General features: G+C 39.2%; 1 protein-coding gene across 1 annotated transcript; it reads right to left on the reverse strand.

Annotated features, from left to right (window-relative positions):
* Positions 1-579: 579 nt before the first annotated feature.
* On the reverse strand, positions 580-26,138 carry Vmn2r87 (vomeronasal 2, receptor 87). Its single transcript, NM_001103366.1, has 6 exons — positions 25,933-26,138; positions 8,466-8,748; positions 7,182-7,985; positions 6,137-6,361; positions 4,861-4,984; positions 580-1,484 (listed from the first exon to the last, which is right to left on the reverse strand). The coding sequence occupies exons 1-6, from the start codon at positions 26,136-26,138 to the stop codon at positions 580-582; spliced, it is 2,547 nt and encodes an 848-aa protein (NP_001096836.1).
* Between the last annotated feature and the right edge of the window lie 1,266 nt (positions 26,139-27,404).

Consider the following 27,404-nt stretch of genomic DNA (forward strand, 5'->3'; position numbering starts at 1 on the left):
CCCAACCAATGCAATTTACTAATTTGCTGATGTCTTAGTTTTTGTTGCTATAACAAAACACCATGATCAAAAGGGATATATGGGAAAGTGTTATTTCTCTATGTACCTTGGTCACAATTAACTGAAAGAAGCCAAGACAAGAAAATGGATGCAGTAACTCAGTCAAAGTCCATGGAAAAATGCTGATTACTGGCTTCATGCCCATCCTATCTACAGTCTTCTTTCATATACCTTCTAGAACAACTTGCTTACAGGTGCTACTGTCTATAGACAGTAGGGTCACCATATATTAATCATTAATTAAGTACATGGCTTACAGACAAAACCACAGGTGAAAATGATGGTAGCCATTCCTCAATTGAGATTTCTGGTTCTCAACATATTCAGGTTTGTGTACTTATTATTGAAATCATTTTCCACCAAGCTTTGATACTTAGTATAATAATGGACAGTGTTGTCCTGTTTGTAAGTTCAAATTTGTATATTACTAAAAAATTATATATGATTAAGTACTTCTTTTGTTAGGACAAAGAAAAAGATATGTTGACTATCATCTAACATTTTGATACCATGAAAGTTTCAATAAAGCAATTTACCTTTGTACTTCTGTATAAAATTTGAATCTGGTCTAACTAAAATAACATAACACTTTGGGACAAAGATACACCCTAGCAACCCTGCACTAGAAGCCAAGATGGAGAAGACCTCCACAACCACCATGATCTTCCCCCTGGTGCTGTGGTAGACAGGAAGGAAGGTGATCCAGACACTGCAGAACACCAGCATGCTGAAAGTTAGGAACTTGGCTTCATTGAATCTGTCAGGAAGGTTCCTAGCCAGGAAAGCCACAGTGAAGCTCCCCAGAGCCAAGGAACCCAAGTATCCCAGGACAACATGGAAGGCAATGACAGAGCCTTTGTTGCAAAAAATGACAGTCTTCCCATGTTCAGATTGTATATCTCTGTCAATAAAGGGAGGAGATGTTAACAACCAGATTCCACAGAGAACAAGTTGGATTAGGGTACAAATGGGAATGACCAACTTAGGTGCCCCTGTCATCATCCCTCTCATCCTTTTTCCTGGAGTAGTGAGCTTGAAAGCCATGACCACAGTTATTGTTTTGGCCAACACTGTAGAAACAGCCACAGTGAAAAATAGTCCAAATGTGGTCTGCTGCAGGATGCAGGTGACCTGGTTGGGATGTTCAATGAAGAGCAATGAGCAGAGAAAGCAAAAGACTAGAGAGATGAGTAGGATGTAGCTGAGAATGCAGTTATTGGCCTTCACAATGGGAGTATCCTTGTACTTCATAAAAGTGACTAGTACTAGAATTGTGATGGCTGAGGAGGACAGTGCCATGCTTCCTAGAACCATCCCCAATGGATCTTCATAAGCCAGAAATGACACAGTTCTTTGGAGGCAGTGGGATTGCTCTAAGTTGGCATACTTATCATCTGGACACCTCACACACTGTTCCATATCTGCTGGCAAATGTCAATAAACCCTTATAAGATATCATGATTACATAGTTAATAACTGGGGACTTGTATTATTCAGAGAATATATCAATAAATAATTTGGTTTTGAGCATCTGTTCCATTCCTTATTGCTGTAGGAACCACTAACTTAAGATTTTTCTCTATTAACCTCTGCATTGTGAGGGAACAGATCACCATGATAGGGAATGGAACATTAAAAAAAAATATTTACTAACCAAAAAATACAATGAATAATAATTTGCATGATCTAGGATTATTTAATTCCTGAAACCATAAATTCACTATTCACAGACAAGGGTAGTGTGCAGACATCGTTATTGATGTCAGTTGATGAAATGCATTGTGTACTTTGTTTGCTTTGTCGGTTGTGCCCCTTTGTCTCTATCTACATATAGGAATCCGAACATACTGTGGGAAGCCACATGTGCCGTTGCAGAGTGGCACTGACTACTGCTGGCCACCACGCATAAGTTTGGACAAACAACTAATGTGTACATATGCAGTAAAGTTTTTTGCAAAGACACTGCCTGGCCCGGGCATGATAATGAGGCTTTGAGAGTATAACCAATCAGATGTGAGACATGCAAATGAGGTATGATAATGAGGCTCTGTGAGGTACAGAGAGAGAGAGAGTAGCCAATCAGATGAGGAACATGCAAATGAGGCGTAGTGCATAACCAATCCGGTGTGAGACACGCCTCTCCTAGGCTTATATAAGCAGCACCAGTTCTGGGCTCGGTGTCTTTTCGCCTCTGCAATCAAGCTCTCCCAATAAACGTGTGCAGAAGGATCCTGTTCTTGCTGGTCGAGTCCGGTGTGCGCAAGACATACAATCCTCATGCAAATACAGTTTACACAAAGGCATTTTTTCATGCTTGGAGCTGTATGCCTCATAGACATAAGCATGTCCTCGTTGTGGTACAATTTCTTTCTTCACAGCAACAGATTCCAAGTTACATGGCATGAAGGTAATGGATGTTCACATTCATCCCTCTTTCCTTAGCTAGGCAATGATTGATGATAAGCACTATCACAACTCTTGTTGCAATCTGGAAATCTTCACTGTTGGTCTAACTCTTTGACAGAAAATTCTTAATTTTTTTTAGTTTTTTTTTGTTGTTGTTGTTGTTTTGTTTTGTTTTGTTTTGTTTTTTGTTTTTTGTTTGTTTGGTTTTTTTTGTTATTCGAGACAGGGTTTCTCTGTACAGCCCTGGCTGTCCTGGAACTAATTTGTTTTTGTTTTTGTTTTTTTGTTTTTGTTTTTGTTTTTTTGTTTTTGTTTTTTCAGACAGGGTTTCTGTATGGCTCTGGCTGTCCTGGAACTCACTTTGTAGACCAGTCTGGCCTTGAACTCAGAAATCTTCCTGCCTCTGCCTCCCAGGTGCTGGGATTAAAGGCTTATGACACCATGCCCAGCGAAATTCTTAATTCTTTAAGCCATCTAAGCTCTTAAACTATGTTTCATTAAACAACAGCTGCTACTCTGAGCATCTGGTCTTTGTCAGGGACTAAGCTGGGTAAAGGACGGGAAGATTATAGACTGATCAGGTAGTCAAGTTTCGTTGTACAACGAATCAAAGAAAAATAACCATATGCATAGATTATGCCTAAAATATTACTTTTAAAAATTGTTAAGCATGGATGTCCCCTGAAACATTTTCTTTTTTTTTTTTTTTCCATTTTTTATTAGGTATTTAGCTCATTTACATTTCCAATGCTATACCAAAAGTCCCCCTTACCCACCCACCCCCACTCCCCTACCCACCCACTCCCCCCCTTTGGCCCTGGCGTTCCCCTGTACCGGGGCACACAAAGTCTGTGTGTCCAATGGGCCTCTCTTTCCAGTGATGGCCGACTAGGCCATCTTTTGATACATATGCAGCTAGAGTCAAGAGCTCAGGGGTACTGGTTAGTTCATAATGTTGTTCCACCTATAGGGTTGAAGATCCCTTTAGCTCCTTGGGTACTTTCTCTAGCTCCTCCATTGGGAGCCCTGTGATCCATCCATTAGCTGACTGTGAGCATCCACTTCTGTGTTTGCTAGGCCCCGGCATAGTCTCACAAGAGACAGCTACGTCTGGGTCCTTTCAGTAAAATCTTGCTAGTGTATGCAATGGTGTCAGCATTTGGAAGCTGATTATGGGGTGGATCCCTGGATATGGCAGTCTCTACATGGTCCATCCTTTCATCTCAGCTCCATACTTTGTTTCTGTAACTCCTTCCATGGGTGTTTTGTTCCCACTTCTAAGGAGGGGCCTAGTGTCCACACTTCAGTCTTCATTTTTCTTGAGTTTCATGTGTTTAGGAAATTGTATCTTATATCGTGGGTATCCTAGGTTTTGGGCTAGTATCCACTTATCAGTGAGTACATATTGTGTGAGTTCCTTTGTGATTGTGTTACCTCACTCAGGATGATGCTCTCCAGGTCCATCCATTTGGCTAGGAATTTCATAAATTCATTCTTTTTAATAGCTGAGTAGTACTCCATTGTGTAGATGTACCACATTTTCTGTATCCATTCCTCTGTTGAGGGGCATCTGGGTTCTTTCCAGTTTCTGGCTATTATAAATAAGGCTGCTATGAACATAGTGGAGCATGTGTCCTTCTTACCAGTTGGGGCTTCTTCTGGATATATGCCCAGGAGAGGTATTGCTGGATCCTCCGGTAGTACTATGTCCAATTTTCTGAGGAACCGCCAGACTGATTTCCAGAGTGGTTGTACAAGCCTGCAATCCCACCAACAATGGAGGAGTGTTCCTCTTTCTCCACATCCTCGCCAGCATCTGCTGTCACCTGAATTTTTGATCTTAGCCATTCTCACTGGTGTGAGGTGGAATCTCAGGGTTGTTTTGATTTGCATTTCCCTGATGATTAAGGATGTTGAACATTTTTTCAGGTGCTTCTCTGCCATTCGGTATTCCTCAGGTGAGAATTCTTTGTTCAGTTCTGAGCCCCATTTTTTAAGGGGGTTATTTGATTTTCTGAGGTCCACCTTCTTGAGTTCTTTATATATGTTGGATATTAGTCCCCTATCTGATTTAGGATAGGTAAAGATCCTTTCCCAGTCTGTTGGTGGTCTTTTTGTCTTATAGACAGTGTCTTTTGCCTTGCAGAAACTTTGGAGTTTCATTAGGTCCCATTTGTAATCAGTAACCATCATGATGTGAGAGAAATGCCTTGTTTGAGGAAGATATTGCAAGTAATTTGCTGGGTCCAAAAGAAGTTGACATTATTTAACTAATTAAGCTCTGACACATGGAGACTTTAGGCCCTCAGTTGCATCTAGACCATATCATATTTCTAGTTTGGAAAGAGAAAGTACTCAAATTCAGCATTTTTTCTTTTGTATGCAAGCATGTACCTGTTTCATTGGAAACCTCATTTTCTGGGCACTGAACACAATCAAAGCAGCAGTCTGCTGTTTCTTTCTGATGAATTTTCCTGAATCCAGGAGTACATGTCACACTGCACATGGAGGAGGGTACCTGAGGCAATGCATAAATATTTTACAATATTTTACAATATGTGTGTGAATGTGTTTATGTAGTTCATGTATACATCTTATGAATAATGAACCATAGATTGATATATGGAACATTAACAGATATGGCTATACATATTCCTCTGATAACCAGTATAACTTATAAATTTCAGCCACATCATTACTTGTATTACCCTGAAATGCACCGAATGTCACACAATATTTACTACATCATGTAATATTATATATGTAACATTCAGGCTGTAGCAATTTAATATTTTTCCTTACTGAACTGATTAATCCAAAAGGAATATTTATGTGGCGTCAGTGTTTCTCTCATGATTTGTAACTTAAAAAAAACAAAAGTGTTCTGAGGTGTAAGGAAAAAGATGGTAGGGTAAGTCAAGGAAGAGTTGTTTGATGAATATGACCAAAATATGTTTTATATAATACTCTCTTAAAATAATGAAGTTTTCCTAAGTGTAAAAGAAAACCTTGAACCTCCATCCCTTCCCCTATTTCCCCTGATTCTATGATGGAGCCCCCCTTTCCCACCCACTCCTGCCTCACCACCACTAGCATTCCTCAATGCTGGGACATCAAGCCTTCAGAGGGCCATGGAACTCCCCTCCCACTGATGCCAGATAAGGCAATCCTCCACAGAAGAGGGGAAGCCAAGAAGTGGAATAATAATAATAAATAATAATATTTGAAATGTAAGTAAATACAAAATACAAAATTTATAAATTAAAAAAGTGAAAACCTAGAATCTGGAGGAAGATTTATGTTAATGCTAATTTTAATCAAGCTATAAATAATTCACACAAAATCAGAAAATTCCATGGTTTATATGTAGTTTCATTTTCAATTAATTATATGTACATATACATTATACTATAAATTTAATAAATATATTCCTGTGTTGTTGGTGACTAGGCATGTAGGTGCTATTGAACATTGAATCCAGAGGGCTTTGATGCATTTATGACCAGATTTACATGAAGTTGAGAGTTATCAAATTTTGGTGATTGTAACATTTGTGGATGGTCTTTTGCAAGAGTAGCAAATGGTCTTAACCACAAAGCTATTACTTCAGTGCCTCATATTTTAAAATTTAGATATCCTGAAAAAAAAACGAAAATTGTGGTATACCTACTAATGTTCCTCCTGTGACCCATTCTAAATCTTCGGATATATGTAGTTGTTGACTCCGTGGGAAACAAGGAAAATAGTTTCCTATTTTCACTTTTAATCCAAGGCCTTGTGGAAAATTCCAAATGATGAAAATGTCATACTCTGCACACTGATATTCCCTTTGATTCATGTTCACCAGTTCTCCAACAGGATTAGTAAATACTCTAGTTTTCAGCAAGGGAGCCAACTAAAAGAGATGCATGCATACATCAATAAAGGGAATGCAAAATTGAGAATTTCCCCTAATTTCTTAATGGCTTTCAGAAAAGACAGCTGTATTGAAATAATCCCGTGTAGTAAAATACAATATACCTCATTGATAATTTAAATTTATATACTTCAAATTAATGTTTGATGAAAAAAAATGTTAGAAAAAATGATTACCAGATACCAAGTAACATGGTGTGTTTGTGTTTGTGTGTGTGTGTGTGTGTGTGTGTGTGAACAAGTTTGTCAAAAATACTTTTTGATAAATGAATCCATGTATGTTGGAATGAAGGGGAAGTCTGAATATCTGGAAATTGTGAAAATAAAAAATATTTCTGGGTCTTTCATGTACATAAAGTATACACATAAAATAGGTATAAACTCAATAAAATGTGTGGCCTTAACCATTTATTTTTGTAAATTGTTAATTTAAAAGAATATTAAACAGCACATATATTAATTTGAGAAATTATTCTTTAGTAAAATATTCTAGTCTATTCATCTCTTAAGAATTTTATGATAAAACTCTTGGCTACTATTTTAAATTTTGAACACTTTTGGTGAAATGTTGAGACATCTTTTCAAAAAACTCACTGATATTCATAAAAAATGTATTGTCTCCTATTAAATGTTATCTTTGGCATGATTTTCATCCACATAAAGATTCATTATAGAGTTGTGCAGCATGCAAATAGTTCCATTAAGAGAATAATCTCTAACAAATGTACAGTTGTTTCTTTGGGTCCATTTAAAAGATCACATTGATATATCTAAGCATAATGAAATGTAAGAGACTTTACCTGCTGACATTCTGTGTATTTTCCTTTGTCTTCTGCCATTTTTTGAGACTCTACTTGATGAAGAATGTGTTCATGGTAGGCGTGGGCCACAGCATAAACAGCATTATACAAATTGTAACCTTCATCACTCAGGGCCATGTCATAGTTGTGCAGTGCTGTCCATTCCAATGGGTTTTTGCATGTGAAATGATCCATTTTAATGCTGTTCTTAGAGACTGAACAATTAAAATAATTCCACCTCAGTACTGACTGAGAAATGTTTATTGGGTATTTGGAAGTGTTCATTGTTTGCATAAAATTCTTAAATTTAGCAATCCAACCTTTGTGGTGTGCAAAAGTGACAGTACCATGGAAGAGATCAAGGCTGAAATCTTTTTTATTTGTGATAACATCCCATTGTGAGGTTGTGATCCAGATCCTCCGAGCACCTAAATATACCCATCTTCTAAAGCTAATTTCTAGTGTAGAGTTCATTTCACCATAAATGATAACAACCTTTGCTGAAGATGTCATAATTTGTTTATCATACATATTACCCCTTGTCATGTATATCTTCATGGTTTCTGGGATCACATTCACAAAAGCTAAACAAATACCGTGCCTTTGGCTTTCTTCTCTTAAATCTGAATGAAGCTGAATACCCTGGTCATCATCTGAAATGACCAGTCCTATCCAAGTCCATCTAAAATGAAGCATCAAGGAGACCATGCCATGGGACAAATGTGTGTCCTTGGTGGCTACCTGATGGACATAGGGAAACCGGTCATGGTCACTTAGGTTAGGATTAAATGGTCCAAAGAAAACCTAAAGGATGTAGAAGAGAGGATGAAACATCCACATGAGGAATATGATTATTAAAATGTTTGGAATTATATATACAATTAATGCCACTCACCTTTCAGAACTCCTGTTAAGGATAGTAAGATTATACTATTAATATCACATATTAATCCTATTAGATTCTAGACTATTCCCGACAAGACTGAATTTCCTAGAACACAGTATTGTCTGTTTGCCCAGTAGATCTATGATATGATTATTTAATTCTGTAATATATGTGTATATATATGTATACATATATATAAGTATACATATATATACATACATACATGTGTATATATGTGTGTATATATATAGTGTGTGTGTGTGTTTGGGTGGGTGGGTGTGTGTGGGTGTGTGGGTGTGTGTCAGCACACTCATAAATGCATGCTGTCCAACTTTTCTTGTAGGCACCTGTAAATGGAATTTAATGTTGTTAACTCATTCAGTGTCACACAATCTTACCTTTGGTGTCCAAGAATCAATTGCCAGTTTTAAGGATGTTTTCCATGATGGTCCTGTAAGGTCTATGACACATGTATCATCTGCTTTACAGACATAATTAACATAATTCAGACTGTCATTTATTAGTATATATTCTTCGCCCAGAAGTCCCAAAGAATCTTGACATTTACCACCAATGACAGAGAATACCAAAGATGTGTTTGGTAAAAGATCAGGATTCTTGTTGATCTCATCAGTAGCAAAAAACATTACCAGAACAAACTCGTATTCACTTGCTGGTATTCTAAAACAAGTCATAGTGATGATTACAAGAGGTGTTTGAAATATAAAATTTCATTGCGGGAAAGTTCATAGTATGAGACATGCATGCTAAATTTCTGTCTAAATATCTTGAAAATAGCCTCTTATATTAGAGATCTTTAGAGCTGAATACAATTTAAGAATTCATAGGCATTGGGCACTATTATATGATAAATTTTGTATTTGTGAAAATCAATAAAGTTTGTTTTATCTCTGAATGCCATCTTTGAACTAGATTACAGTCCTATTGAGTAAGACTCCTATAAAATAACCTTGGAATTGTAATTCCACAGATAAATGAAAAAGCATGACTTAACCTACATGTGAAATACATAACAGATTCTCCTTAATTTTTTTATTACTTAAATGCAATTTATGCATCAAATATCTTAATAATATTGAATATTTTGAGAATCAAATAATACATCTATATTTTGTTCAACTTTTATATGCATATCCTTTTGTACCTTAAAATATCATTAATGTGTATTTAATAATATCCATTACTGAGGATCTTATGTCTGTTGAGTACTAAATTGTTTCAAACCATAGAATATATTCTTTGGGAATTAAGCATAGTAAAACAGCAAAAAGTTTTAAAAAGTGAATCATTAAGAAATATATTCAAGGCCACCCCTGGGCCATCTTAGAGGGCCCTAAGGTCCCCAGAGGACTTTGCATGCTGCAGGCACCCTAGCACACCCAGGTCCTTGAGATCATTGGTGAGTGGAATGTAACACCAGTTCCAAAAACCCCAGAGGGTCTTGTGCTAGCAGGAAAAGGGACAAAGGACAAAGGCAGGCCCTAGCACACCCAGAATCTTGGGATCACTAAGAACAGTCTATGCAGGAGAGCATGTGGGTGGCAGAAGCAACAGAGCTTCTTGGACAGGGTCCCTTCGGGCCTTCATCTTCAGCCAGAAGACAGAGCTGAGACCCAGACCCCTGGACACCTTCCCTGACAGAGGAGAGTCGGCCTTCAGGGAGGTCTCTGACCCCAGGAATCAGGAAGTGGATCTGAGCTCCAGACTTCTGTGCACCTAACTGCAAGAGGAGAGCTTGCCTGCAGAGAGTATTCTGACCACTGGGACAGAGGAAAGAGTTGGTCTTCCAGGAGTGCTGACAGAGGCTAAAGAATCACAGGAGGAACAAGTTCCAACCAGAGACATCTAGAACATCTAACACCAGAGATTACCAGATGGTGAAAGGCAAACAAAAGAATCTTACTAACAGAAACCAGGACCACTGGGCATCATCAGAACCCAGTATGCCCATCACAGCGAGTCCTAGATTACCCAACACACCCAAAAAGCAAGATTCAGATCTAAAATCATATCTCATGATGGTGGTAGAGGATTTTAAGAAGGGCATTAGTAACTCACTTAAAGAAATACAGGACAACACTGCTAAACAGGTAGAAATCCTTAAAGAATTACAGGAAAACAGGGAGAAGTCCTTTTTGAGGAAACACAAAAATCCCTTAAAGAATTACAGAAAAACACAACCAAACAGGTAATGGAATTGAACAAAACCATCCAAGATCAAAAAATGGAAGTATAAACAATTAAAAAAAAACCCAAAGGGAGACAACTCTGGAAATAGAAATCCTAGGAAAGAAACCAGGAACCATAGATGCAAGCATCAGCAACAGAATAGGAGAGATGGAAGAGAGAATCTCAGGTGCAGAAGAGTCCATAGAAAACAGGACACAACAATCAAAGAAAATGCAAAATCCAAAAAGATGCTAACTCAAAACATATCCAGGAAATCCAGGACACAATGAGAAGACCAAACCTACGGATAATAGGAGTAGATGAGAATGAATTATCAACTTAAAGGGCCAGTAATATCTTCAACAAAATTATAGAAGAAAACTTCCCTAACCTAAAGCAAGACATGCCCATGAACATACAAGAAGCCTACAGAATTTCAAATAGACTGGACCAGAAAAGAAATTCCTCCCAACACATAATAATCAGAACAACAAATGCACTAAATAAAGATAGACTATTAAAGGCAGTAAGGGAAAAGGGTCAAGTAACATAATAAGGCAGGCCTATTAGAATTACATCAGACTTCTCACCAGAAAATATGAAAGCCAGAAGAGCCTGGACAGATTTCATACAGACCCTAAGAAAACACAAATGCCAGCCCAGGCTACTATACCCAGCAAAATTATCAATTACCATAGATGGAGAAACCAAAGTATTTCATGACAAAACCAAATTCACACAATACCTTTCCACAAATCCAGCCCTTCAGAGGATAATAATGGGAAACCATCAACACAAGGATGGAAACTACGCCCTAGAAAAAGCAAGAAAGTAATCCTTTAACAAACCTAAAAGAAGGCAGCCGCAAGAACAAAATCCCAACTTTAACAACAAAAATAAGAGGAAGCAACAATTACTTTTCCTTAATATCTCTTAATATCAATAGATTCAATTCCCCAATAAAAAGAAATAGACTAACAAACTGGGTACACAAACAGGACCCAACATTTTGCTGCTTACAGGAAACCCACCTCAGGGAAAAAGACTAGAAAAAAATTTTCCAAGCAAATGGTCTGAAGAAACAAGCTGGAGTCGCCACTCTAATATCAAATAAAATCAAATTCCAACCCAAAGTTATCAAAAAAGACAAGGAGGGACACTTCATACTCATCAAAGGAAATTTTTTCCAAGATGAACTCTCAATTCTGAATATCTATGCTCCCAATGCAAGAGCATCCATATTCATTAAAGAAAGTATAGTAAAACTCAAAGCACATATTACACCTCACACAATAGTAGTGGGAGACTTCAACACCCTACTCTCATCAATGGACAGATCCTGGAAACAGAAACTAAACAGAGATACATTGAAACTAACAGAAGTTATAAAAGAAATGGATTTAACTGATATCTACAGAACATTTTATCCTAAAACAAAAGGATATACTTTCTTCTCAGCACCTCATGACACCTTCTCCAAAATCAACCATATAATTGGTCACAAAACAGGCTTCAACAGATACAAAAATATTGAAATTATCCCATGCATCCTATCAGATCACCAGAGACTAAAGTTGGTCTTCAATAACAACATAAATAATAGAAAGCCAACACTCTTGTGGAAGCTAAAGAACACTCTACTCAATGATACCTTGGTCAAGGAAGAAATAAAGAATTTAAAGACTTTTTACAGTTTAATGAAAATGAAGCCACAACATACCCAAAATTATGGGACACAATGAAAGCATTCCTAAGAGGAAAACTCATAGCTCTGAGTGCCTCCAAAAAGAAACTAGAGAGAGCATACACTAGCAGCTTGAAAGCACCCCTAAAAGCTCTAGAACAAAAGGAAGCAAGTTCACCCAAGAGGAGTAGATGGCAGGAAATAATCAAACTCAGGGATGAAATCAACCAAGTGGAAATAAAAAGAACTATTCAAAGAACCAACCAAACCAGGAGCTGGTTCTTTTGAGAAAAATCAACAAGATAGATAAACCCTTAGCCAGACTCACTAGAGGGCACAGGGACAGTATCCTAATTAACAAAATCAGAAATGAAAAAGGAGACATAACAACAGAACCTGAGGAAATGCAAAACATCATCAGATCCTACTACAAAAGGCTATACTCAACAAAATTGGAAAACCTGGATGAAATGGACAATTTTCTAGATAGATACCAGGTACCAAAGTTAAATCAGGATCAGATTAATGATCTAATCAGCCCCATATCCCCTAAAGAAATAGAAGCAGTCATTAATAGTCTCCCAACCAAAAAAAGCCCAGGACCAGATGGGTTTAGTGCAGAGTTCTATCAGACTTTCAAAGAAGACTTTATACCAATACTCCTCAAACTATTCTACAAAATTGAAACAGAAGGTACTCTACCCAATTCATTCTATGAAGCCACAATTACTCTGATACCTAAACCACATGAAGACCCAACAAAGACAGAGAACTTCAGACCAATTTCCCTTATGAATATCGATGCAGAAATACTCAATAAAATTTTCGCTAACCGAATCCAAGAATACATCAAAACAATCATCCGTCATGATCAAGTAGCCTTCATCCCAGGGATGCAGGGATGGTTTAATATATGGAAATCCATCAACATAATCCACCATATAAACAAACTCAAAGACAAAAACCACATGATCATCTCTTTAGATGTGGAGAAAGCATTTGACAAACTCCAACACCCCTTCATGATAAAAGTCTTGAAAAGATCAGGAATTCAAGTCCCATACCTAAACATAATAAAAGCAATTACAGCAAACCAGTAGCCAATGTCAAAGTAAATGAAGAGAAGCTGGAAGCAATCCCATTAAAATCAGGGACTAGACAAGGCTGCCCACTTTCTCCCTACCTATTCAATATAGCACTTGAAGTCCTAGCCAGAGCAATTAGACAACAAAAGGAGGTCGAGGGGATACAAATTGGAAAGAAAGAAGTCAAAATATCACTATTTAGAGATGATATGGTAGTATATATAAGTGGTCCTAAAAATTCCACCAGAAATCTCGAGGGACCTGAGACTGCATTAAGGAAGCAGATAACCCTGCCTGATCCAGGGCTCAAGTCCCTTCCAGCCCACTGCAGCACCGGGGTCCCTGGCCTGGGGAGTCTCCGTACACCCGCAAGGACCCACACAGGATCCACCACGGGATCCTAAGACCTCTGGTGAGTGGAACACAACTTCTGCCAGGAGGCAGGTTCAAACACCAGATATCTGGGCACCTTCCCTGCAAGAGGAGAGCTTGACTGCAGAGAGTACTCTGACCACTGAAACTAAGGATAGAGCTAGTCTTCCAGGTCTGCTGATAGGGGCTAACATAATCACCTGAGGAACAAGCTCTAACCAGAGACAACTATAACAACTAGTTCCAGAGAATACCAGATGGCAAAAGGCAAATGTAAGAATCCTACTAACAGAAATCAAGACCACTCACCATCATCAGAACGCAGCACTCACACCCCACCTAGTCCTGGGCACCCCAACACAACCGAAAAGCTAGACCCGGATTTAAAAGCATATCTCATGATGATGATAGAGGACATCAAGAAGGACTTTAATAACTCACTTAAAGAAATACAGGAGAACACAGCTAAAGAGTTACAAGTCCTTAATGAAAAACAGGAAAACACAACCAAACAGGTAGAAGTCCTTATAGAAAAACAGGAAAACACATCCAAACAGGTGATGGAAATGAACAAAACCATACTAGACCTAAAAAGGGAAGTAGAAACAATAAAGAAAACCCAAAGTGAGGCAACGCTGGAGATAGAAACCCTAGGAAAGAAATCTGGAACCATAGACGCGAGCATCAGCAACAGAATACAAGAGATGGAAGAGAGAATCTCAGGTGCAGAAGATTCCATAGTGTGGGGAGCGGGTGTGGCGGCAGTCCCAAAGGCGCCAGGGACTGCAGCTAAGTCATATGACTTGCACCTGACTTCCTCATATAAGACACAAACATCTTGAGTGCTGCGCAGGTGTACCAGGATACAGGTGAATCCAATTTGGTGGAGATTTGCCCCTGATGCCCTGATTAGCTGAAGCTGCGTGCCTGGTGAAGTGGTGTGGCCTGCTGTGCGTGGATGGGAACTGAGAGTATATAAGAGTGAGAGGCCCGGGTTAGAGGGAGGATTATTATTCGAGAGAGGATTACTATTAGGGGGGAGATATAAAAACAAGGGAGATATAAACAAGGGAGATATAAAAACAAGGGAGATATAAACAGGGGAGATATAAACAGGGGAGATATGAACAAGGGAGATATAAACAAGAAGAAACAGGACTGAATAAACGTGTTAGAAGGACTGGTGGTCGCGTCGTTCTTGCTGGCGAGTTGGGGGCGCGCGCAACAGTTGGTGCCGAAACCCGGGACAAGAAACATCTTCAGGCATGAGTGAAGACCCCCTGCTACAGGGAGGATTCAGAACTGCATAACGGGGAAGAAGGGGTTAATAAAGGTTCCCGTAAAACAGACTGTTGAGAAGGATCCGGCGTGGATTCAGAACTCTTCAGCTGGGGAAAGGTACTGATGAAGAGAAAGAAGAGAGATGAAGACTGAATAAACTGCTGTTAGAAGGACTGGTGGTGGTTCTTGCTGGTCGAGAGCGGGCGCGACAATTGGTGGCCCGTACGGGGAACCGACTCCCCCACCGAGTTCAGAACTTTCAGCAGTCAGTGGTTGCTGGCAGCGTAAGTTCACGGTGAGTGAAACTTGCGACCCCAGGAGTTTGGGAAGGACCTCGGATAAAGTAGAGGTGAGCATAAAGTTGCCAGGAAGTAGGCATAAAGTAACCCAGGAGTTTGGGAAGGACCTCGGATAAAATAGAGGCAAATATAAAGTTGCCAGGAAGCAGGCTTTGGGACAAGTTAAGGTTCCTGGCTTTGGGACAAGATAAGGTTCATGGTTTGGGGACAAGTTAAGGAACTATGATAACCTCAGTGTAGTGATCAAGAGATCCTCGCTGTGTAGTTATGCTTTTTTCTCCTATTGACCCTTTGTGGGTAGGTCTGATAGTTTTGGTCTTGTTTGTTCTGATATATGGACTCTGTTACTGTTTGAAACTGTGTGTAAAGGTAGTCAAGACAGGTCAGAAAATCCTTACAGAGCAACAAGAAAGTATGTCGGAAAAGGAGAAGGGCTTAAAAAGAAAAAGGAAAAAGAAGACACAGTAAAATCAGGTGAACAGAAAGGACGAAACAAAAGAGCCGAGGCGGAGGAGGAAGGCGAATTAGCTTCTGTGCCTCCTCCCTATGCCTCCTCAGCAGTGAAAACTTGACTTTCATATTGACTTCCGAGATGGACACACAGGTGATTGAGTTTATGGTCTCATCACCACGAGGTATTGTGTCCATCCCCCCTGGGGATCGAGTAGATCAGGTGTTGACTTGGGCGAGAAGGTCTGTTTGTGTTTCCACAGGACCAGACAGAACCTCTTTGGGTGCCGGAGAGATTGGTGAGACGCTACAAGAATGAGGCTCCTGATCCAGTTGCCCCTGTGGATGTGGTGGATGATCCCACAAGCACAAACGATGGAGCCGAGATGGGAGATCCTTTCGGTGTTCCAGAAGCCGATACCAGCTCAACATGACATTCAAATTTTTCCACGCTTTTTGATCCCTGAATTCCCCTTAAAGAAATAGCCCCGCTGGCTATCTATCCCTTGCTTCAGGGAAGATGAGCGGGGATGAGAGCCCTGGGATGTATGCTTGTTATAGTGTGTGTGTGTTTTGTGTTTGGCACATGTGTTAGGTGCAGAGTGTGCGGGTCCGCACTTTCGCCATGGTAGCATAGGCTTTTGCTGCAGTGGAGGCGGGACAATCTCCTCAGATTCGGTTTGCCACTCTAAAAGAAATTATGCTGCGTTATGCCGTGGGGTGCGAGGCTAAGCACTGCACAGAGGATAGCTTGCTGTTGGCATCCTGTGGAAGGCACGTCTGATTGCATGAAGGTTCAGTGTCCTAGTTCCCTTCCCCCAGGAAAAACGACACGGGAGCTGGCCAAGACCTCTCTGGGTGATGAGCCTAAGGGATGGTTTTGTGTAGGGCCCCTATGCTTGCACACTGGGGATCAGACCTCTACCTTCACCCATGAGGCTTGCTTGCAGCAATTAAGATCTGGCCATAAGTTAATTAACATCCTGGCCTTTGATGCACCTGCCACAAGCAAAACACAATCTCCCCAGGAGTGGCTTGGCATGATAGAGAGGTAGTCAGTGATAAGACTCCCTGGGCATGTCACCAACCTAAGACAGGGATCAAACCAATGCTGTTTGTCACCCAAGGACGGGTAAGGGGCATGGCTGCGGGGGGCTATCTACAGACATTCTCTCTGCCAAAAAAGAAAAAAGGGGGAATTGTGGGGAGCGGGTGTGGCGGCAGTCCCAAAGGCGCCAGGGACTGCAGCTAAGTCATATGACTTGCACCTGACTTCCTCATATAAGACACAAACATCTTGAGTGCTGCGCAGGTGTACCAGGATACAGGTGAATCCAATTTGGTGGAGATTTGCCCCTGATGCCCTGATTAGCTGAAGCTGCGTGCCTGGTGAAGTGGTGTGGCCTGCTGTGCGTGGATGGGAACTGAGAGTATATAAGAGTGAGAGGCCCGGGTTAGAGGGAGGATTATTATTCGAGAGAGGATTACTATTAGGGGGGAGATATAAAAACAAGGGAGATATAAACAAGGGAGATATAAAAACAAGGGAGATATAAACAGGGGAGATATAAACAGGGGAGATATGAACAAGGGAGATATAAACAAGAAGAAACAGGACTGAATAAACGTGTGCAGAAGGATCCTGTAGCAGCGTCGTTCTTCCTGGCCTGTTGAGCGCGCGCAACACCATAGAGAACATCTGCACAACAATCAAAGATAATACAAAACGCAAAAAGATCCTAACTCAAAACATCCAGGAAATCCAGGACACAATGAGAAGACCAAACCTACGGATAATAGGAGTAGATGAGAATGAAGATTTTCAACTTAAAGGGCCGACAAATATCTTCAACAAAATTTTAGAAGAAAAATTCCCAAACCTAAAGAATGACATGCCCATGAACATACAAGAAGCCTACAGAACTCCAAATAGACTGGACCAGAAAAGAAATTCCTCCCGACACATAATAATCAGAACAAAAAATGCACTAAATAAAGAGAGAATATTAAAAGCAGTAAGAAAGAAAGGTCAAGTAACATATAAAGAAAGGCCTATCAGAATTACATCAGACTTTTCACCAGAGTCTATGAAAGCCAGAAGAGCCTGGACAGATGTTATACAGACACTAAGACAACACAAATGCCAGCCCAGGCTACTATACCCGGCCAAACTCTCAATTACCATAGATGGAGAAACCAAAGTATTCCATGACAAAACCAAATGCACACATTATCTTTCCACGAATCCAGCCCTTCAAAGGATAATAACAGGAAAAAACCAATACAAGGACAGAAATCACACCCTAGAAAAAGCAAGAAAGTAATCCCTCAACAAACCAAAAAGAAGACAGCCACAAAAACAGAATGCCAACTCTGACAACAAAAATAAAAGGAAGCAACAATTACTTTTCCTTAATATCTCTTAATATCAATGGACTCAATTCCCCAATAAAAAGACATAGACTAACAGACTGGCTACACAAACAGGACCCAACATTCTGCTGCTTACAGGAAACCCATCTCAGGGAAAAAGACAGACACTACCTCAGAGTGAAAGGCTGGAAAACAATTTTCCAAGCAAATGGTCTGAAGAAACAAGCTGGAGTAGCCATTCTAATATCGGATAAAATCGACTTCCAACCCAAAGTTATCAAAAAAAGACAAGGAGGGACACTTCATACTCATCAAAGGTAAAATCCTCCAAGAGGAACTCTCAATTCTGAATATCTATGCTCCAAATGCAAGGGCAGCCACATTCATTAAAGACACTTTAGTAAAGCTCAAAGCACACATTGCACCTCACACAATAATAGTGGGAGACTTCAACACACCACTTTTATCAATGGACAGATCGTGGAAACAGAAACTAAACAGGGACACAGTGAAACTAACAGAAGTTATGAAACAAATGGATCTGACAGATATCTACAGAACATTTTATCCTAAAACAAAAGGATATACCTTCTTCTCAGCAACTCGCGGGCCCTTCTACAAAATTGACCATATAATTGGTCACAAAACAGGCCTCAACAGATACAAAAATATTGAAATTGTCCCATGCATCCTATCAGACCACCATGGACTAAGGCTGATCTTCAATAACAACATAAATAAGGGAAAGCCAACATTCACGTGGAAACTGAACAACACTCTTCTCAATGATACCTTGGTCAAGGAAGGAATAAAGAAAGAAATTAAAGACTTTTTAGAGTTTAATGAAAATGAAGCCACAACATACCCAAACCTATGGGACACAATGAAAGCATTTCTAAGAGGAAAACTCATAGCGTTGAGTGCCTCCAAGAAGAAACTGGAGAGAGCACACACTACCAGCTTGACAACACATCTAAAAGCTCTAGAAAAAAGGAAGCAAATTCACCCAAGAGGGGTAGATGTCAGGAAATAATCAAACTCAGGGATGAAATCAACCAAGTGGAAACAAGAGGAACTATTAAAAGAATTAAACAAATGAGGAGTTGGTTCTTTGAGAAAATCAACAAGATAGATAAACCCTTAGCTAGACTCACTAGAGGGCACAGGGACAACATCCTAATTAACAAAATCAGAAATGAAAAAGGAGACATAACAACAGATCCTGAAGAAATCCAAAACACCATCAGATCCTTCTACAAAAGGCTATACTCAACAAAACTGGAAAACCTGGACGAAATGGACAAATTTCTAGACAGATACCAGGTACCAAAGTTAAATCAGGATCAAGTTAACGATCTAAGAACAGTCCCATATCCCCTAAAGAAATAGAAGTAGCCATTAATAGTCTCCCAACCAAAAAAAGCCCAGGAACTGATGGGTTAGTGCACAGTTCTACCAGACCTTCAAAGAAGATCTAATTCCAGTTCTGCACAAACTATTCCACAAAATAGAAGTAGAGGGAACTCTACCCAACTCATTCTATGAAGCCAGAGTTACTCTGATACCTAAACCACAGACAGATTCATCAAAGATAGAGAACTTCAGACCAATTTCCCTTATGAATATCAATGCAAAAATACTCAATAAAATTCTCGCTAACCGAATCCAAGAACACATTAAAGCAATCATCCATCCTGACCAAGTAGGTTTTATTCCAGGGATGCAGGGATGGTTTAATATACGGAAATCCATCAATGTAATCCATTATATAAACAAACTCAAAAACAAAAACCACATGATCATCTCGTTAGATGTGGAAAAAGCATCCGACAAGATCCAACACCCATTCATTATAAAAGTCTTGGAAAGATCAGGAATTCAAGGCCCATACCTAAACATGATAAAAGCAATCTACAGCAAACCAGTAGCCAACATCAAAGTAAATGGTGAGAAGCTTGAAGCAATCCCACTAAAATCAGGGACTAGACAAGGCTGCCCACTTTCTCCCTACCTATTCAACATAGTACTTGAAGTCCTAGCCAGAGCAATTCGACAACAAAAGGAGGTCAAGGGGATACAAACTGGAAAGGAAGAAGTCAAGATATCACTTTTTGCAGATGAAATGATAGTATATATAAGTGACCCTAAAAATTCCACCACAGAACTCCTAAACCTGATAAACAGCTTCGGTGAAGTAGCTGGATATAAAATTAACTCAAACAAGTCAATGGCCTTTCTGTACACAAAGAATAAACAGGCTGAGAAAGAAATTAGGGAAACAACATCCTTCTCAATAGTCACAAATAACATAAAATATCTTGGTGTGACTCTAACTAAGGAAGTGAAAGATCTGTATGATAAAAACTTCAAGTCTCTGAAGAAAGAAATTAAAGAAGATCTCAGAAGATGGAATGATCTCCCAGGCTCATGGATTGGCAGGATCAACATTGTAAAAATGGCTATCTTGCCAAAAGCAATCTACAGATTCAATGCAATCCCCATCAAAATTCCAACTCAATTCTTCAACGAATTGGGAAGGTCAATCTGCAAATTCATCTGGAATCATAAAAAACCTAGGATAGCAAAAACTCTTCTCAAGGATAAAAGTACCTCTGGTTGAATCACCATGCCTGACCTAAAGCTTTACTACAGAGCAATTGTGATAAAAACTGCATGGTACTGGTATAGTGATAGACAAGTAGACCAATGGAATAGAATTGAAGACCCAGAAATGAACCCATACACCTATGGTCACTTGATCTTCGACAAGGGAGCTAAAACCATCCAGTGGAAGAAAGACTGCATTTTCAACAAATGGTGCTGGCACAACTGGTTGTTAACATGTAGAAGAATGCGAATCGATCTATTCCTATCTCCTTGTACTAAGGTCAAATCTAAGTGGATCAAGGAACTTCACATAAAACCAGACACTGAAACTTATAGAGGAGAAAGTGGGGAAAAGCCTCGAAGATATGGGCACAGGGGAAAAATTCCTGAATAGAACAACAATGGCTTGTGCTGTAAGATCGAGAATTGACAAATGGGACCTGATAAAGTTGCAAAGCTTCTGCAAGGCAAAAGACACTGTCAATAAGAGAAAAAGGCCACCAACAGATTGGGAAAGGATCTTTACCTATCCTAAATCAGATAGAGGACTAATATCCAATATATATAAAGAACTCAAGAAGGTGAACTCCAGAAAATCAAATAACCCCATTAAAAAATGGGGCTCAGAGCTAAACAAAGAATTCTCACCTGAGGAATACCGAATGGCTGAGAAGCACCTGAAATAATGCTCAGCATCCTTAATCATCAGAGAAATGCAAATCAAAACAACCCTGAGATTCCACCTCACACCAGTGTGAATGGCTAAGATCAAAAATTAAGGTGACAGAAGATGCTGGTGAGGATGTGGAGAAAGAGGAACACTCCTCCATTGCTGGTGCGATTGCAAGCTTGTATAACCACTCTGGAAATCAGTCTGGCGGCTCCTCAGAAAATTGAACATAGTACTACTGGAGGATCCTGCAATACCTCTCCTGGGCATATATCCAGAAGATGTCCCAACCGGTAAGAAGGACAAATTCTCCACTATGTTCATAGCAGCCTTATTTACAATAGCCAGAAGCTGGAAAGAGCCCAGATGCCCCTCAACAGAGGAATGGATACAAAAAATGTGGTACATTTACACAATGGAGTACTACTCAGCTATTAAAAAGAATGAATTTATGAAATACCTAGGCAAATGGATGGACCTGGAGGGCATCATCCTGAGTGAGGTAACCCAATCACAAAAGAACTCAAATGATATGTACTCACTAATAAGTGGATATTAGCCCAGAAACTTAGTATACGCGAGATATAAGATACAATTTGCAAAACACATGAAACTGAAGAAGAACGAAGACCAAAGTGTGGACACTTTGCCCCTTCTTAGAATTGGAAACAATCACCCATGGAAGGAGTTACAGAGACAAAGTTTGGAGCTGAGACAAAAGGATGGACCATCTAGAGACTGCCATATCCAGGGATCCATCACATAATTAGCCTCCAAACGATGACACCATTGCATACACTAGCAAGCGTTTGCTGCAAGGACCGTGATATAGCTGTCTCTTGTGAGACTAGGCCGGGGCCTAGCAAACACAGAAGTGGATGCTCACAGTCAACTAATTGATGGAGCACAGGGCCCCCAATGGAGGAGCTAGAGAAAGTATCCAAGGAGCTAAAGAGATCTGCAACCCTGTAGGTGTAACAACATTATGAACTAACCAGTACCCTGGAGCTCTTGACTCTAGCTGCATATGTATCAAAAGATGGCCTAGTCAGCCATCACTGCAAAGAGAGGCCCATTGGACAGGCAAACTTTATATGCCCCAGTACAGGGGAACGCCAGGGCCAAAAAATGGGAATGGGTGGGTAGGGGAGTGGGGGGTGAGGGTGTGGGGGACTTTTGGGGTAGCATTGGAAATGTAATTGAGGAAAATACGTAATAAAAAAAAAACTGCAAAGGTAAACCAAAAAAAAAAAAAAATTCCACCAGAGAATTCCTAAATCTGATAAATAGCTTCAGTGAAGTAGCTAGATATAAAATTAACTCAAACAAATCAATGGCTTTTCTCTACACAAAGGATAAACAGGCTGAGAAAGGAAGTAGGGAAAAAACAATAGTCACAAATAATATAAAATACCTAGGTGTGACTCTAACGAAGTGAAAGATCAGTATGATAAGAACTTCGAGTCTCTGAAGAAAGAAATCAAAGAAGATCTTAGAATATGGGAAAATCTCCCATGCTCATGGATTGACAGGATCAATGTAGCAAAAATGGCTATCTTGCCAAAAGCAATCTACAGATTCAATGCAATCCCCATCAAAACTCCATCTTAATGCTTCAATGAATTAGGAAGGGAAATTTGCAAATTCTTCTGGAATAACAAAAAACCTAGGATAGCAAAAACTCTTCTCAATGATAAAAGAACCTCTGGTGGAATAACCATGCCTGACCTAAAGCTGTACTAATGAGCAATTGTGATAAAAACTGCATGGTACTGGTAGAACAACAGACAGGTAGATCAATGGAATAGAATTGAAGACCCAGAAATGAACCCACACACCTATGGCCACCTGATCTTTGACAAGGGAGCTAAAATCATCCAGTGGAAAAAAAGACAGCATTTTCAACAAATAGTGCTGGCACAACTGGCAGTTATCATGTAGAAGAATGTGAATTGATCCATTCTTATCTCCTTGTACTAAAGTCAAGTCTATGTGGATCAAGGAACTCTACATAAAACCAGAGACACTGAAACTTATAGAGGAAAAAGTGTAGAATAGCCTCAAAGATGTGGGCACAGGGAGAAATTCCTGAACAGAACAGCAATGGCTTGTGCTGTAAGATCGAGAATTGACAAATGGGACCTCATAAAACTGCAAAGCTTCTGTAAGGCAAAAGACACTGTCAATAAGACAAAAAGGCCACCAACAGATTGGGAAAGGATCTTTACCAATCCTAAATCAGATAGGGGACTAATATCCAATATATAAAAAGAACTCAATAAGATGGACTCCAGAAAATCAAATAACCCTATTAAAAAATGGGGTACAGAGCTAAACAAAGAATTCTCAACTAAGGAATACCGAATGGCTGAGAAGCACCTGAAAAAAAGTGTTCAACATCCTTAATCATCAGGGAAATGCAAATCAAAACAACCCTGAGATTCCACCTTACACCAGTGTGAATGGCTAAGATCAAAAATTAAGGTGACAGCAGATGCTGGTGAGGTTGTGGAGAAAGAAGGACACTCCTCCATTGTTGGTGGGATTGCAAGCTTGTACAACCACTCTGGAAATCAGTCTGGCTGTCCCTCGGAAAATTGGAAATAGTACTACGGGAAGATCCAGCAATTCCTCTTCTGGGCATATACCCAGAAGATGTTCCAACTTGTAATAAGGACACATGCTCCACTATGTTCATAGCGGCTTTATTTATAATATCCAGAAGCTGGAAAGAACCCAGATGTCCCTCAACAGAGGAATGGATACAGAAAATGTGGTACATTTACACAATGGAGTACTACTCAGTAATTAAAAACAATGAATTCATGAAATTCTTAGGCAAAAGGATGCATCTGGAGGATATCATCCTGAGTGAGGTAACCCAATCACAAAAGAAGTCATTAAATATGCACTCACTGATAAGTGGATATTAGCCCAAAATCTTAGAATATCCAAGATACAATTTGCAAAACATAAGAAAATCAAGAAGACATATCCACCAAAATGTGGATACTTCATTCCTCCTTAGACTAGGGAACAAAATACCAATGGAAGGAGTTACAGAGACAAAGTGTGGAGCTGAGACGAAAGGATGGACCATCCAGAGACTGCCCCACCCAGGAATCCATTCCATAATCAGCCACCAAACGCAGACACTATTGCATATGCCAGCAAGATTTTGCTGAAAGGACCCTGATATAGATGTCTCTGGTGAGGCTATGCCAGTGTCTGGTAAATACAGAAGTGGATGCTCACAGTCATCTATAAGATGGAAAACAGGGCCCCCAGTGGAGAAGCTAGAGAAAGTACCCAAGGAGCTGAAGGTGTCTGTAACCCTATAGGTGGAACAACAATATGAACTAACCAATACCCCCAAAGCTTGTGTCTCTAGCTGCATATGTAGCAGAAGATGGCCTAGTTGGCCATCATTGGGAAGAGACGTCCCTTGGTCTTGCAAACTTTATATGCCCCAGTACAGGGGAACGCCAGGGCCAAGAAGTGGGAGAGGGTGGGTAGGGGAGCAGGGCAGGGGGTGGCTATAGGGGATTTTCAGGATAGCATTTGAAATGTAAATGAAGAAAATATCTAATAAAAAATTGAAAAAAGAAATATATTCAAAAGCCCTTATATACCACCTGATATTATGATACCACCTGATGAGAGTTATCAAAACACATTATATAACTGTTTACATTGTGTAACAATGAGTTTATTTTAAAAAGATTATCAGTGTTTCTAGGAGGGAAATTATTTTATCAGTAAGAATATTTTACATATTTCCAAATAGCAAAAATTCTTGAAGCTAAACATTAAGAAAATGCTAATTTCATTCACAGTAAGAAAATTAGGAATAATATTTCCATGATGTTTGTAGAACATGCTTTTAATATTTTCAATTGTTAATACCATCAAACAGAATAATAATTTTAAGTTAATAATGTTACCTTTTAGTGTGTTGTTACTATGTCAATTTTGTAAAAATGTTATCAGATTTTTTTAACACCTCAATCTTCCTAATACTTTGAGATCCTTTCAATGATATCCGAGCTAAGGGATCTTCTCTATATATGAAATGTGTTCATCTGCCTGGCACGATTGGCATCATCTGTTATTATTAGCTATTACCTCTCATCAGGAGTAAAAACACCAAGCATGCTCTAATGTTGAAATTTGCATTTTTCAATTGAGTGTTGGGCACTAACTTTTTCTTCTAATCCCGAAAAGTGTATGACACAGTTCATATATTTATAATTTTAGAACTTATTATGGCTCTAAAAAATTGTCACCAATGAGAATTTCCACTACTTTTCCAATGAGATGTGGGAAAATGCAGAATACATCAGAAATAAAATTCCTACTCACCTAACAGAGAAGGAGAAGAATGTGAAGCAACCATAACTATCAAAGTATAGAGTGCACTGTGGCTACCAATTGAAAAATGTATTCTTTTAATCCCAAAGACATGAAAATTAAATAAGAGATGGAATGAGAGGCAGAGGCAGAAAAGCACAGGAAACTTTGGTTTATGAAAGAAAGAAGTCCCAGGCACATTGATTAGCCTAAGCTGAGTGATTTCAACACTACTTCGCTCATAAACTGCAGTCACAAATGATAACACCTCACAGAATCCAGATTATCTCATTGTCCAGCATTGTGAACTGGAGACCAATGTATAAAGACTAAACTAAACTGTGACACATTTGAAAGTATTAAAATAGTGATTGATGTAATAGTTAATTTTCAGTGGTTTCTAAAGTTACATTGGGAGGAACAGGACAGAATCCACAGTTTGTGTACACAGATAAATATTTCTAATAATTGACATTGACACAGGAAATAAAGTTAATAACTTACCTAAAATCAAACCTTACATTATAAAAATCATCTTCCATAGGTTTCTCCATTGTCCAAAGGAAGAAACCACACTCACTTTGCAACTCTCCATCATTATATTCACTATCTTTTATCCTCCAAAAGCAAATGGGTTCTGTCAAACAGCACAAGATGAGAGAAAACTTCAGAAATAAAAATGAAGTAGTTAAAACACACATTTTCTTCATGTGTGCTAGAATCTAAGATGGAGCAGTTGTGAAATCCATTTCTTATGGAGAAGTATATCACAAACACATTTATACCTATGTGTCTGTTTTAAGGATACTGCTGTCTGAATATAATTACCACTTAATTATATTCAACAGTTCCTTTCCATTCATCCTATGTCATGCTCCCTGGACACATAGGGAAAATTCTGGCCTCAAGCTCTACATCTAAGGTCTGAAAACTTTTGATCAACATGTTTCTGAAAACATATTTTGGACATCATGGTTTCTATCCTCAAGTGGCATGATTTCATTCATGTACACTGCATAAATCCCAAGGACAATCTTCTCCTGGACACCTTGGAACAGACCAAGTGTCAACAGCCATATGTATGAAAACAATGGATTTACTCAGAACTTCCATGATAAGACAAGAGTTGAAAAGTTCGCAAATGTTACATATCATTCAAACTTTGAGTTTATTCAGGGAACATTATGTCTCCCATTGTCTAGTGTAGGGAAGGGCAGTCTCACATGAAACAAGGAGCCAGGGTTGAACTTTCTCTCTGTTGTCCATATATTATTGTATGCCAGTCATGTTTATAAAATCTTCTCAAACTTCCTGTTATTCCTGTCATTTTGAGAATATGTCATTATGCAAAATCCACAAAGTGCCTGGAATTATAAAGATTCAACACCCCACCTGTCCAATATCAGTATCTTTCTAGACATTCACCGAGTTCTTTTGCTGATCTCTTGCCTGATAATCAGTGCCTGGCAGTCAGTGCCATTTGGTGAAACATTTCTTTGCCGATGTTTATTCACACCTCATTAAGAAGTTTGAGAACAATTTCATATATGATAATCAAAGGAAAGAATTTTGGTGTCGTTTGTGAGAGAGAATTTTATTGCTAATGTTAGTATATACCTTATATTTTTCATTCATGTCTAGTTGGTATTTGTTTTGATATAGTGCTGTCTTGCATTACATTGCAACAACACAAGCATTTGTCTGTTAAGCTAATTTATGTAATTGGTTACATTACAATGAGTAAAACAGATGGAGCATTGAATTTGATTTGTAATTTTTTAAATATTTATTTATTCATTACATGTAAGTACACAGTAGCTATCTTCAGACCCTCCAGAAGAGGGTTCCAGATCTCGTTATGGATGGTTGTGAGCCACCATGTGGTTGCTGGGATTTGAACTCAGGACCTTCGGAAGAGCAGTCAATGCTCTTAACTGCTGAGCCATCTCTCCAGCCCTGATTTGTAATTTTTTGAA

The sequence above is a fragment of the Mus musculus genome, chromosome 10 (assembly GCF_000001635.26).
Source record: "Mus musculus strain C57BL/6J chromosome 10, GRCm38.p6 C57BL/6J".
In the NCBI taxonomy this organism is placed as follows: domain Eukaryota; kingdom Metazoa; phylum Chordata; class Mammalia; order Rodentia; family Muridae; genus Mus; species Mus musculus.

Coding starts and splice junctions, on each gene's coding strand:
- Vmn2r87 (NM_001103366.1), bottom strand. CDS start 26,138: ATGAAGAAAATGTGTGTTTTAACTACTTCATTTTTATTTCTGAAGTTT. Junction 7,986..8,465: donor TTGATTCTTGGACACCAAAG/GTAAGATTGTGT, acceptor TACATCCTTTAG/GTTTTCTTTGGACCATTTAA. Junction 6,362..7,181: donor AATACACAGAATGTCAGCAG/GTAAAGTCTCTT, acceptor CATCTCTTTTAG/TTGGCTCCCTTGCTGAAAAC.